This window comes from Barbus barbus, assembly GCF_936440315.1.
Source record: "Barbus barbus genome assembly, chromosome: 24".
NCBI classification, from domain to species: Eukaryota; Metazoa; Chordata; class Actinopteri; order Cypriniformes; family Cyprinidae; genus Barbus; species Barbus barbus.
In genome coordinates, this window is record NC_136752.1 from 19,788,110 (window position 1) to 19,802,562 (window position 14,453).

A 14,453-nucleotide genomic window follows, 5' to 3' on the forward strand; every position below is an offset into this window, starting at 1 on the left:
CTGTAGTAAGTTTAAAAGTAATAAATAATAACAGTAATTATGTTTATGTACACCCCATACTCGAGCAGGCTTCTGTTGCTATGGTTACATCAGACTCACGCGATTTCCGGTGGCTGGGATCTCTAGGTGAAATTAAAGAGCTTGTATTCATTGCAATTTAACTTTTTCGGTGTCTGAAAACTTGCACACTCTTAAAACATAAAACAATGTAAAAGGAATGTGTAACGTTACTTTTAAGACCGCTTGGCCAGGCCAAGGATGGGAGACCATTTTAAGCTGGTTTTTAGATAAGTAGTTCAAAATTATGAATGAGGATTTTGGAATATTGGAAAAATGGGTGTGAAAAAAAAGTGGGTCGAAATGTGTATGGCCTAAAAGTATATTCTTCTTTTATTGACAAATATATGACAAAATTGAAGATTAAAATGAATAAAGAGCTTGGTCCTCAGACAAAGGCTTCATGGTGCAGGCAGCAAGGGACAAACTTCTTTCTGTGAAAATACTTTATGATAAGAGACACGAAATATGTATATGGATATTTACAACACAGTTAAACAAATGCTTCACATTTAGCATATTTAACACTAGTAATACATATTTTGGTATGAATCTCACGTGAAGCAACATGACAGGCTGGATATTATCTATACTCTCTATTCATTGACAGAGCAGCAGTCTATTCAGAAAGATTGGACTAGTAAATGCAGAATGAGAGTGAATTGGATGTGAAAGTATACAGCGCCATCTGCTGACAGAACGACACTTCTGGTGTTTCTAGACTTGGTCATGTTTAATTGCAGACAATAGTTAGCGTGCAAAAAGGTTTAGTCTGTGCCAATGTTATCTGATGGCAACATTTTTTCAGGCCTAAAAATACTGATACTGATTTCCAGTTAGCTGAACAGTTGTAAAGGTATAGAAACTATGGATGGACTACAACTGGATTGGACTACAGATTATCTAGGCCTATGAAACAAAATACTGTTCAATATTTATTGCAATGGTGCTCTCTGGTGATTTAAGGTTGATAGTGCAAAACAATAAAATAAGGAGGTGTGAAATGTAGACCCATTACGTCTTGTTAAATGTTATTTTTCAGTGTATTTTCATCTTAATTCAACATGATAACACTTTCAAGAAAAACATTACATTTATTTTTCGGTTTTTATTATATAAATCTTTTTTGGTTTAGCCCTGCTCTTTTGCTATCTATTTATAGAATCGCCATAAAATTTAGAAATATCAACGTGTTGTTTTTGCATTTTGAAATGTAAACACAAACAAAGTGCAGAATATTTTTGTATATATTTTTTGCATTGAATTTGTGTGTGTGCACGCATATGTATATATATGTATATATATATATATATATATATATATTTTTTTTTTTTTTTTTTTTTTTTTGTCTATGTTATTAGGTGCATATAAATATTAGGAGTTTTTATTTTTTTAAAATTATCTGGACACTAAGATTTAACATGGTTTCACATCAACATAAAATTCACATTTTTTATTGGACTCGTCCACTGGGTGGCAGCATAGCAAGTGTTCATGGTCCAATACCTACCATGTTATAACTCTATAAACAAAATTCAAAGCCTACCGTTTTGTTTCTTCTGTAATAACACTAGTTTTCACAAATGTTAATCAATACAGCAGTTGTTGCTTGCTGGTGAAACTGACTGACAATACAAGGAATTATATGTTCAGAGGCGTTCGCCTGCTTCTGTTTCTCACATTTTCTTTTTTTATTGCCTGTCACTCAATATGGGCCAACAAAGGTCAGATACCAAAATTATGTCATATAATATTTTATATAAAATTAAAATGAATTGAAACAACAGAATAGCCATATTTTGCATGTCATATAACCTATTTTAAGTAGGCTACTGAGTTTTGGTAGGTTAAGTTATGGTATCTAGAAATGTTGCCTTTTTAAAACTAAAATCAGGTAAAGTTGTGTGCTGTTTCATGTATCAAAACCAGTGAGTGTTTGCACCCTATATGGCGTTGCAAAATAAACTCAGGAGAGATGGACCTGTGGGCATGTCCTATAAATTACTCACCGGCATTTTGTTGGGAGGGCTGGTAAAGGCTCATAAAGTAAAAGTACTTTATAGTGGTTGGAACGGTCGCTCTACAAATTATTAATAAGCCAAACACATATTGCACTCATGGTTTCGCCAGTTGAGCTTTATTTTTAAACATAGCAACATTGGGAGGAAGTGTGAGGCAAACACGTGGCAAAACGATAGTGGAATGGCTAGTATCATATAAAACGAGGCGGGGCTTAGCGCCCCAAATAAATAATATACTTTATATTTAAACTTTTCAATGTGTGTTTTCATATCAAACGCTATTAAAGTTTCACAGTGTCATTATTTGAGTGTAAAATATCACCTAGATTAGGTTATAGTAGCACATGGTACATGTTACTTTTCTCAGCGTCTGTCAAGATGAGCCAATCACGACCTTTGATTAACTATTATTCAATTTATTTTCCAGCTACTGTCGGTGCGGGTTTCTGTTTGAATGTCAAGTACCAGTCGTAGAAATTAATACCTTTAAACGGTTACACTTTTTAATGTCTCCGATCAATAACAGAACGTCATGACATTTGATTGCTGCTCAATGGAAGATTTATGTTTGTGAGCCGCCAAGCGCCCCCTGCAGGAAAGCAGTTTTTTGTCCCAGAATTTAAAGACACATTTGTCATCCAATGATGAAAAGACCCAGTCACGTGATGCAGAATGCAGGAAGCGCAGCCACATCCACAGCAGCACTGGAGTGAAACTGCACACAGCTCGACCTGAACCAGGACTGAGAATAAACCAACTAGACATCATGTTTTGGAGACTTTTCTTCGTGACAATATTACTAGCCCTCTTCGGGTCGTTGATAAACCAGGGATTTGCGCAGGGTGAGTGGATTTAGAATCTGTAAATGTAACAGTGAGTCCCAAAACAGTCTCTATCACCTTAACTGTGATTTTAATTAGGAGTGGTTGCGATTCCGGTCCCATAACGGATTCTTTTTGTACTTCTGAGGAATAAATGTTGGGTAATGATTCAGTTCTTATGCTTCAACTGCCCTCGGTAACGCTAGTCTGTTGCCAAATGGTCATTTTAGATTTCAAAAGAACGGATACAACTATTAAGAAATAAATTCGTTTTGAAAAGTCTTATGTAAATTAAATAGACCTTTTTTTAATGATCCGACTCCTAAGAATCATTTGGACGGTAATCCGACTACCCTGCATATTTTAATTCACTAAAAAGAACCGGTTCTCAAGAGTCGTTTATTCAGGAATCGAAGTACTTTGGTCGCTGTGCATGTGTTTGATTCAGTAAAAATATCTGATTCCTAAGAGTCATTTGCTCTTAAATGGGACTTTCCTGGTTGTTCTGTATGTTACACGTTATGGATTCAGTTGTGATGTAGAATCCACGGTATTCCTTCCATACGGCGAAGGTTCGAGAACTATTTTTGAATGAATCATCCTAAAGAACCGGTTATTGATTCCCAACCTTAGTTTAACACATTGTTAAACGCGGGTGATGCACTTTGGCCTCGCTACGATTTTTTATTTTTTTTCCTGATTCAGATTTACCGTCTGTGTTTTAGATATTGCCCAATACTGAACTCAAACTGTACAGTTTTACAAAAAAAAAAAAAATACCTGTCTGAAATAATCACTTATCGTGTCTCTTACAAATACTGATCGTTGGCTTGCCGCTGTTATGTTATTCAATACATCGGGGTTTCTGTTTTGTTGTCTTGTGGCTTTGCTTCCATTTAGATCTACTGCGTTGTGAAGATCTATATTTATCCAGAGAATCACATGTTGGGCAGTAAAATACCTCTCTCTCTCTCTCTCTCTCGCTCTCTCTCTCTCTCTCTCTCGAGCTATTTTGACCTTGTAATGTTTACTGGTGAAAATGACAGACTTCTCTCTGATTTTAGTTTGGCATAAAGTGGGTATGGCTCTTGATATGTTTCAGCTAGAGAACCTAATATTTTGTGGTTACTCCGTTTTGTTTTTAGGTTTAAAAGCCAAGAGATAACACTGACACATACAGTACTCTGGCAACAAATCTAGGTCAACAACACAAGAAACTTGTATTAAAATGCCAATGTTTGCTTGAATATGACATGCTTGATGGAAATCTCAGTGATCAGTTTTTTTAGGCATGCAAGATATGCTATTTAATGGGTGGTTTCTTTTGCAGATGGAGACTGTAGTTCATTGATATCTTGTGAAGCATGTGGAAATGTGACTCACTGCCAGTGGATGAAGTGCACAGGTCAGTCCCTCCTCCATGTCAAATTCAAAGCTCATATGACAACAATCAACTGACTGCCAAGGTGTATATGTATATATGTGTGTGTGTGTATATATATATATATATGAACCTAGCTTAAGCACAACATTTTCTGTTAAGCTTTTTCTATGGTTTTCCAAGCCAGCATTTTGATCTATTTGATATGATGCACACATACTTCACCTGATTTATTAGTCACAGTGAATTGTCTGTTTTAGCAAAGTACTCGTTTCATTAATGGTAAATGGATTTGGCCCTCCAGCAGCATGTGATTTTTTTTTTTTTTTTTTTTTTTTTTTTTTAGTTTGAATATATAGCTTTGTTTTTGCTTCAGTGGTGTTGATATCCAGTTTTGTTTTGCTATCCAGTTGTATTTCCCCATTACATAAAGAGAAAATGAAAAGCATAACCTTCAGTTTTCCTGGTCCCAGATTATAATTGTGGATTTTCTACCAAATCATCTCAGATGGTTAGCATGGGTCTGCGCATTGTTGATTCAAAACACAGATCCTGTAACTGTCTAAAGCATTCCTAATGTGGTGTACAGATAATAAATGAGCTTGTAAACCAGGGTTTATGTGTTTGGCGGTTCATTCAGTGCTTAATGCTGGCTTCGGTCAGTGTGAGCCTGAAGTAACTGCCCTTTTATCCCTGGAGTCCTTCTCCATGCCTCTTTGCTAATGGATGACGTGAAATGAATCAGAGAGAGTAAACATACTAATGAAACGCACACACTGTTGCTATGGTGCTCGAGGCTCCATAGCCTTGTAAGCAGAAAGAAAGTGACCATATCATGGGTGAAAGGAGTGGAGCAATAAAATTACAGCAGAAACGACTGAATGAATAATAATGAAATATCTTTCATATTTTGTTTTAAATAAAATAAAATGAGAGTTTTAAGACATAGATGATCTTAAACTTCTATCCATTTTGAGTTTGTGCATAAAAAAAAATCAAATGTAAGGTTTTCACAAATGTGCAATATATTTAAAAAAATTAATAATGTCTAAAGGGTCCATGTGTGGTGCAAAATATCTTGATAGGGTTGCAAATAAGCATATAAGTTTGAACAGAACATGGCACTGTTTGATCATCTTTTTTCTTTCTTTATTTTTTCTTTACTTACTTAAGTGACGATGTGTCGTGCAAGCCATACTTGGAACACACACGCAATATAAAAACACACCCCCAGAGCAGTGACCGGCCATTTGCAGTTCGGTACTTTGCTCAGTATTGAGGGTGGAATAGAGCACTGTTCATTCACTCCTACAAGGACCCCCAACACTGCACATTTTGCATGTCTCCTTAATCAAACACACCTGATTCAGGTCACCTGCTTATTAGTAGAGAAATGGATGTGTCAGACAAAGGAGACACAAAATGTGCAGTGTTGGGGGTCCTCCGGGAATGTGGTTGAGAACCACTGCACTAGGGTACATGGCAGTTGTGGTCTAATGGTTAGAGAGTTTAACTTGTAACCCAAAGATTGTGAGTTTGATTCTCAGTACCAGCAGGAAATGTAGGTGGGGGAGTGAATCTACAGCACACTGTTCAACACTCAATACCTTCAACTCAGTACGGTTTCCCACACTCAATACCCACACTCAGCTTGACGGCACACTCTGCACAGTCATTTACGACAAAATGTCTGTGGCAGTGGGTAAATAAGTAAAGGAAATAAATAAAGAATGTGCAAGCCACCAAACCCCCAGTTGCTCCCGGGCAACAAAGCAAAATTGCTTGTCAATATACAATTTAATATCAAATTGTTTTGTTACTTGACATGTATTAGCTATAGGGCCAAAACAAAACATAAGTGTATAAATTGGCAAAGTGTGATTCATAGTTTTGTATCACTGAAGTGTTACAACATTTCTGTTTTAATAGTTAGAATGTAATTAGCATGTAAGCTTGTTTGTTTTTGTCATTTATTTATTTTTATTTAATACATTTTATTTATTTTGAAATCTGTCCTCTGGTTAATAGTGAAGCAGATCATTTATATTTAACTGTCTACCACAATGCAGTTATAAACCGCTTCCTTTGCACATTCACAGGCTCTGTTCTCGATCTTAAATTAAACATCAGCTGTCATTCTCCACATTCAGCGAGTCAGTATTGTTCCTCTAAGTATGAGAGCTTGACGGTAAGGAGAAGTGGTCTGACGGGCCTGAGCAGGTGTAGTGTCTGTAACCGCACCTCCCCCTATAACAAAGCCTGTATCGTTAGCATTGTGCTATCAGCTCCCCTGAGATGGCGCGATCGGTTTACACTGATTCAGTGAAACAACATACTGGAAATACCTGGGTCTTTCCTGCTGTAGGGCAGACTATTATAATCAGGTTAAAATGTTTCAGAGTGTTTAGTTTATTAGAAATAGGTTTGCAAATAGTTTTGAGTATTTCTTCTTGTGTCAAGGCACAAAATATGGGGCAAATGCTGGTAATCTGTTTTTAGGACAGGACTTTTTGATGCGTTTGAGGGTGTTTCTACAAAGCTATGGTTTTCATGGCCTGTTTAAAACAATGTACTGGCTAAATCAACGTGTTGTGACGAGCTGTAAATGTGCTAATGTGAATTATTGACGTATGGCTCTTTGTGGGTGTAGGAGGAAGGTGAGACGACCTGGAAGGTACAATGTTTGCGCAACAAATATTTAAACGTTTCACTATATCAGTTGCATTAGATGTTAGATTTACAATTAGACCTCTTTGCTAACCTTATCTGATGTAATCATAACTTGATAGCATGCTGTATATAAACTTCTGACCAAAATCTCACACCTCATTGGAATATGTATGCAGTGCTATTCTTACAGATTTGTACCACACAAATTCATAGACATGTTTTAAGCCTATAATATATATATGTATTTGTGCATGTATATGTATGTGTGTGTATATATGTGACCCGGGACCACAAAACCAGTCTTAAGTCGCTGGGGTATATTTGTAGCAATAGCCAAAAATATGGGTCAAAATTATTGATTTTTCTTTTATGCAAAAAATCATTAGGATATTAAGTAAAGATAAAGATATTTAGCAAATTTCTTACCATAAATATCAAAACCTCATTTTTGATAAGTAATATGCATTGCTAAGAACTTCATTTGGACAACTTTACAGGTGATTTTCTCAGTATTTAGATTTTTTTTTTTTTTTTTTTTGCACCCTCAGATTCCAGATTTTCAAATAGTTGTATCTCGACCAAATATTGTCCTATCAGAACAAACCATACATCAATGGAAAGCTTATTTATAACACTTAAGACTGGTTATGTGGTCAAGGGTCATATATACGTGTGTGTATATTGGGGTTGTATATTGGGAAGTCGTGGCCTAATGGTTAGAGAGTCAGACTTATAATCCAAAGGTTGCGGGTTCGAGTCTCCGGCCGGCAGGGATTGTAGGTGGGTGGAGTGAATGTCCAGCGCTCTCTCCACCCTCAATACCACGACTGAGGTGCCCTTGAGCAAGGCACCGAACCCCCAACTGCTCCCCGGGCGCTGCAGCATAAAATGGCTGCCCACTGCTCCGGGTGTGTGTTCACGGTGTGTGTGTGTGTGTGTGTGTGTGTTCACTGCTGTGTGTGTGCACGTTGGATGGGTTAAATGCAGAGCACGAATTCCGAGTATGGGTCACCATACTTGGATGAATGTCACTTCACTTCACTTGTATGTGTGTGTATTCTTTATTATTTTGATAAAGAAACAGGAAATGTATGTGGTGCTTTGCTTTGGCTTACATGTACTGAGACAGAGGCACAGATGTTCTCTCTGCTCTTATAAGAATAGAATCTCAGTGGCAGGCTTTGCAGTCTAATCTGTGAAAACCAGTAAACGCAGGCCGGTTGACATCATATTCATTCATCTGATTGCTCCCGAGTGCTTGTTCAGTCCTTTTAAAGTAATGAACATGTATGCATTTCCCTTCAATCATTACTTGAGACTGGGTAGCTGAATTTGTTTTGCTGTCTGAACGAACTGCTGAGGGCTGAGAAGCGGTGTGGAATGCAAGTGAAGGGCTTATTCAGAAAGCATGGAATTGAAAACATCATGGTGTTGTCATAGTATGGAATTTCAACATGAGAGATGTACCTTTCACAAAAGCATGTGACATTTCTTTCTCAGTGTTGGCTGTTTTGAGGCCATAAAGAACACAATGTACTTCCATACACAGAGCTAAAGTTTAACCCATCTGTTAAGATGTCTTTTTTGGGGCTCAGTTTACTTTTGACATAAAATACTCATAGCCTGTCACGGTTCAGGACACTCGTATTGAAAGGGAAAGCTGAGTCACAAAACAAAATTGTAGCAACAGCTAAATACATTTTATACAGGCCTAGACTACATTATTTCTCAAACCTTGAGAACCTAGTTATTTGATTTATGAAAATGTATATAATTTTATTATTGTTAATGATCTTAAATTCTATAGATACTGATTTATTTATTTAAAACTTGGAAGTTGTACATTCTACTTTTTCCCTATATTTTTAAAGTATTTAATTTTTAAATAATTTAAAGCATAAGCTAACTGATGAATATGTTTTCTGTGTGACAAGAATTTAAGCACATACATGGGCATACGCACAGTTAGTGAATTAGTCTGTAACTCTCAAGGCTTTCTGAACTTAAGTCAATGACAAACATGAGGAAGAGTAAAGTGGATTACGAAACAATGTGTAAAAATTGAATTATTGCCATCAGTAGGAATTTCTGCGCTGAGCTGTCTGTCGTATTTGCACACAATGCTATTCATGTGTGACGGGAGGATATTCTAAATAGAAATCAGCTGATAGTAACACAGAGGTTTCTGGAAAATCTTGCTTGATTCTTCCTCCTCTTCTTCTTATGTCAATATGACATACTGTCAGTTCATCCACCTATTTCTGGGTCATAATCTTATTATGAGTCAAGGAAGTGTTTGTGATTTTATTCTTTATCTGATGGTATGTAAGGTTGATTGATTAATTGATACAATCACCCAGTTCTTTCTACATTTTTATAAACTACTTTTATTTTATTTTTTTATTTATTATTTTTTGCCTTTTTTAAACCCTTTGCTTTTTTTTTTGAAGACCAGTAAACCAGTTACTCAGTATGGTATGTGTTATCTTGTTCATGTGCTTTTTTTCTTCAGCACTAGTGTACAGCAAGGATTATTTGCACAAGAAATAGTTTAGAAATATTTAGCAAATTACTATTTTTTGCATTTCAAATGCACAGTGACTTTTGTGTGGTCTTGTTTTTTTCTCCCCTTAGAATGATGTATAATAGTTTTGTTTTCACTACATTACAGACGATTTGAAGTGTGTTAACATCAGTGCTGAGAACCAAACAGTCACCTGCAGCAATGTGAGCTGCACAGGTATGTGTTGTCCTACTATCTTAAGATCATTTTTACACTCAACTGCAAAAAATAAAGTTGCAAGTTGCAAATATGACCTGGCCAATTGTATTTTGGGATGATGTGGGTTTAATATGTGCATTTTCTCTGAACTGCAGGGTCGACATCAGCCCCGGCCCCATCAGTGATCCCCACCACAGCAAACGCTACCATCAATGGTACTGCCATCCAGACTCATCTCATTTGCATTCCTACACACCTCAGAATGTATACCTACATAATTTAAAGCCCATTGCCAATGTCAGTTTTATTTACAGTATATATCACCTTTTAAAAACAACATTGGTTAACCATAAAATATAAATAAAGAGCCACAAAATATAAAAATGTACCTGCATCCGTTCATAACACAGAACAGGCTATACAATTTGATGTATCTGCTATTTTACTGTTTATTGCTAAGGTAAAACAATGATTCTGAACAGCACTTTTTTTCTATTTAGCTACCACGACAGCCCCCACCACAGCAGTTGTTCCAACTCAAAACAGCACCGTCACAAGTAAGTACAGCTCTCTCTAACAGAGTGAAACTCTTCCTTTGTCCTTTTTAGTTTCACTGAAAATTTGGTCTTTCCACAGATGTCACGTCTGCGTCTACTACTCCTCCTCCTTCTCCTTCTCCTTCTCCATCTAAATCATCCACATTTGATGCCGCCAGTTTCATCGGGGGAATTGTGTTAGTCCTTGGCCTTCAAGCTGTCATCTTTTTCCTTTACAAGTTCTGCAAATCCAAGGATCGCAACTACCACACCCTGTAACACGCTGCCACCTGAAGGCACCACACGGCACCACAAAACCCACACTCCGACCCAAAAGAGAGACAGACACATTGTACTCACAGATTCTCAAATACTCTTGTAACCCCCAATGTTTAGCCTCATATTTGACATTTAATTCCTGTGATTTTAGCTTTGTTTTGTTAATGTTACAGCTCTCACAAGCACTCAAGTTTATTATCACAAATAAACCCAAATACACACACAGAGTAAATATGCATTATGGGGTATGCGAAATGTGCCCTGCTTTCGTGTACAACCACAGCTGTCCGTAAATGTTTCATTATATGACGACAACAGCGATTTGTCTCCTTAATATCATTGTGGTTCCCATGAAAGGCATAGGAAGGGGGCAACTTCTCATCATGCCTGTGACAATACTTCCCAACTTCCAGTGTTAATTTCAAGTAACTTTACTAGAACAGTATTTTATACAGTTGCCATGAATGATGGTTCTCAATATTCCACCAAGTCCTTCATCATAGTCACCATGTTCAAAAATTATATATATATAGTTCAAGACTGAATGAACAAAGTTTTGCCCCTTCATTTCAAATCTGTTTGCATTTTCATCACATAGTCTTTTGGGGTTGTATCTGTCCGTGTGTTGTGTGTGATTTAAAAAAAAACAAAAACAAAATCATTTTTACTTGCGCCAACCAAGAGAGCCAAAATGTTGCAATAAATTACATTCCCCAGCTTAGGCCCTCATTGTTAACTATCTACATTTAGAGAACCAGTAAACAGAAGTTCTCAAAACTAGACCAGGACCTCGCTCCTTTTTTCTCCCCCAAACGTGTCAGTGGAGTGCTGGGTAATATCAGAGATGTATCACATACCCATAGTTAGCATCCCATCATTCTGGGGGATTTACCAGCATATCGGCCTTCTTAAGTTATACTTTTAGGAGTTTATGTGGATTTGAAACAATAGAAGCTCAGCCAATCCAGTTCTACTAACAGCTGAAATGAGTCTTCATTAGAATTAGTCGATTCTGCCGGACATACGAATAGAATGAGGCACTATGAGAGCTGAGGATCCATGATCCCATTCAGAATGATTGACCGTTGAGTCAAAGTGCCTTTAGGTGGAGGCAGTGGCTTGCTGCCTTAAAAGTGTGAATGCGTTTGTGTTGGGCCTCTGTCGAGGCCAGGCTCTGTGTAAATGTGTTTGTCTGTATGTCGGTGTGTTTATACACGCATGCGTGCTTGTTTCGATGAAGTAGATCTAGTGTCTGCCAGCTGGACTGATCGCTATATTAAACAGAGTAGATGATTAAAAGTTCATTCATTTGTTGGATAATATGTCATGGTTCCTAAAAGCTTCTTTCGGTTCTGGAGGTTTATTTTTTGCTAGGGCGGAAATGGCGATCGGATTTTAGCACTCCCTTTCAAAAAGAGATCGATATTTGTACAAAATCAGGAATCTTTGACCATAAACTGAATCAATATCATTATATATAAGGCACTAAAATGTCTTAAACTGAAGTGTACATACTTCAGGGTGATTAAAACAGGCTTGTATGTTGATTCTGATGTTTTTTAGGAGCCTTTGTGTTAAATACCCTAAAGAGAGTTTAAATATGCCCTAGAAAAGTTTTGCTTATTCTGTCTTGTTTTTCTGTTGCTACAATTATCTGAAGATTTTGATGGAGTCTTAGAATGGAGCTGTGTCAGTCTCATAATTTAATGCTTGGGTTTGATTTTTTTTTGTTTGTTTGTTTTTAAATTAGTTACTGAGTTTGGGTAGATTTGATTCAAATTCAGAATTGACCTACACTACACCTAATTCCTGCCTTGCTGAGCGTATTTTGTTTGGTACTCTGTTCATAAAATCATTTGTCTGGGTAGTGTGTTGGCACGTTTATAGGCCGAGGGCCTGTGTTTTTTTTTTTTCCTTCATTCCTGTGTTATGAAATTTGAAATGTAATAATCTTGATTAGCTTGCTGCTAATAACTTCCTCTGCGAGTCGGAATGTCATTGGCTTGGGAAGTGATTTGCGTTATTTGGGTTGCAAATTTTGTAATGGCAGAAGTGAATTGTTTTGTTTGGTGCGTGCTTTCGTTATCTGCTTTGTTGACATCCTAATGTCAAAGTGTTTCATTCCCATTCCCAGCATGTTTCTCAGAAGATGACTGTTAAGGCCTCACTTTCTTTGTTGAACCACTCTAATTGCTTGTCCATTGTCGTATCACCGTGCTTAAATGCCAAAGGTGTCTATTTTAGCATACGTCACTGAAAAGCTGCCATAATTCTTCACAAGCTTCTTCGTGCCCATACTGTAGTCAGATGAAATCCTGTTGTTTGCCATTTCGCTTCAGCTTTGCCAAACACTGTTTACTTAAGTTCAGACTGCACGGTGTTTCGATTGTGTATTCTTTTTCAATAATTAGTATAAAACATAATCACACAACTCATCACAGTATTGTCTGTTTAGCATCAGGCTACATCCAAAGATTCCACTTAGTTACAAATGGATTTTAGCTGTGCATGTAAAGGGCTGTAAAGGACATGCTACATTTTTGGGTAAAATATCTGTTTTAATTCCATGTTCAGAGCTCAGTGAAGGATGCTAATGTTTGAGAAGGTAAATGGCTCAAAATCCTCTCACACTTAGAGAATTCAACCAAACTTCAAGTAGTCTGTGGCCTTGATTTCTTATGCCTTTTATGTTTGTGTGCATGCGTGCATCAGATTTCCACAGAAACAGCCATAACCATATTCTGTCATCGCTCTGAGCTAGTGTTGCATTCCTTGCTGCGCCTTTTGAAGATGAAGTGCCTTAATTATTTAAGATTAGATGAAGATTACTATTGTCATGAAGACTTACACTCAAAAGGACTTGAATGTTTTAGAGTGAAGCTTTGGTTTATTGAAGTTGTGAGTGGATAATGAGAGGTACATGGAGTATAGCATCTTGCTTGTGCCACCCTTTTGTTTTCTAATTGCTAAGATTTAACTGAGTTACTGTTTTTTTTTTTTATTATTATTACTAATTACCTTTGGCCTGTTGTCCAGTAGTGCATTTTTTTTATTTTGTTATTGCTTCACATAAACATGCACATGGCCCACATACGCTCTTGTCAATTAGAAGACGCTTACTGTTGCGTCTGTGTCCAGAAAGTCTGCCTTAATTGTTTTATGCTCTATTATGTTGGTTTTATTTCTCTGGAACTCTTTGTTCTTGTGTTTTCTCTCGTTTCGGATCTGCATTCGCAATTAGGTTGGAAATGTGATTAATTAAAGTTTGAGTATTGTAAAACAGTTGTGGGTGTTGTTTTATGCTGTCTTTTAATTTAAGAAACCTTTGAGACTGACACCTTTTACCATATAAATATGCTTTTACCATATACAGGGTTTCCGCGGGGTCTTAAAAAGTCTTAAATTGTACAAGAAAGTCTTAATTATGATTTCAAGAGCTCTTAAATTTGGAGACGGAAAGACAAGACTATGGCTGAATGTGATGATTAAACTTCAAAAGGCTATGATTTCATTCAATAACCCCTAATTCATGTTACTTAATTTATATAATAAGTTATTGATGATAATTGTTAAAAACAATATTAATACTTTTGACTTATCCATTTTCTTAAAAATGGTTTAAAGGCTGAAATGTGAAGTTTATCATTTAAGCAAACTTTTTTTTGTGAAAACTTGTATCTGAATTGTAAATTATGCTTTTTACAGTCATTTTACAGTTTAATATGGTACTATTGACATTGCCCTACCCCACTCATATATGGTATTAATTTTATTTGTGCAGGTCTTAAAAAGTCTTAAATTTGAGCTTAAAAATCCTGCAGAAACACTATATATATATGGTTTCAGCCACTATATAGGTTCATTCCAACCGCGTAAATAAAGTTAATTGTGACTTTATATCTCCAGAGATATAAAGTTAATTGTGACTTTATATCTCCAGAGATGCACCATTAAATCTGGCAAAGT

General features: G+C 36.6%; 1 protein-coding gene across 1 annotated transcript; it reads left to right on the forward strand.

The window, feature by feature from the left end:
* The first annotated feature begins 2,738 nt into the window (after nt 1-2,738).
* LOC306844352 (sialomucin core protein 24-like) lies at nt 2,739-14,011 on the forward strand. The gene is made up of 6 exons (XM_079376411.1): nt 2,739-2,920; nt 4,230-4,304; nt 9,622-9,690; nt 9,828-9,887; nt 10,173-10,229; nt 10,309-14,011. The coding sequence occupies exons 1-6, from the start codon at nt 2,845-2,847 to the stop codon at nt 10,485-10,487; spliced, it is 516 nt and encodes a 171-aa protein (XP_079232537.1). The 5' UTR covers nt 2,739-2,844; the 3' UTR covers nt 10,488-14,011.
* The last annotated feature ends 442 nt before the right edge of the window (nt 14,012-14,453 follow it).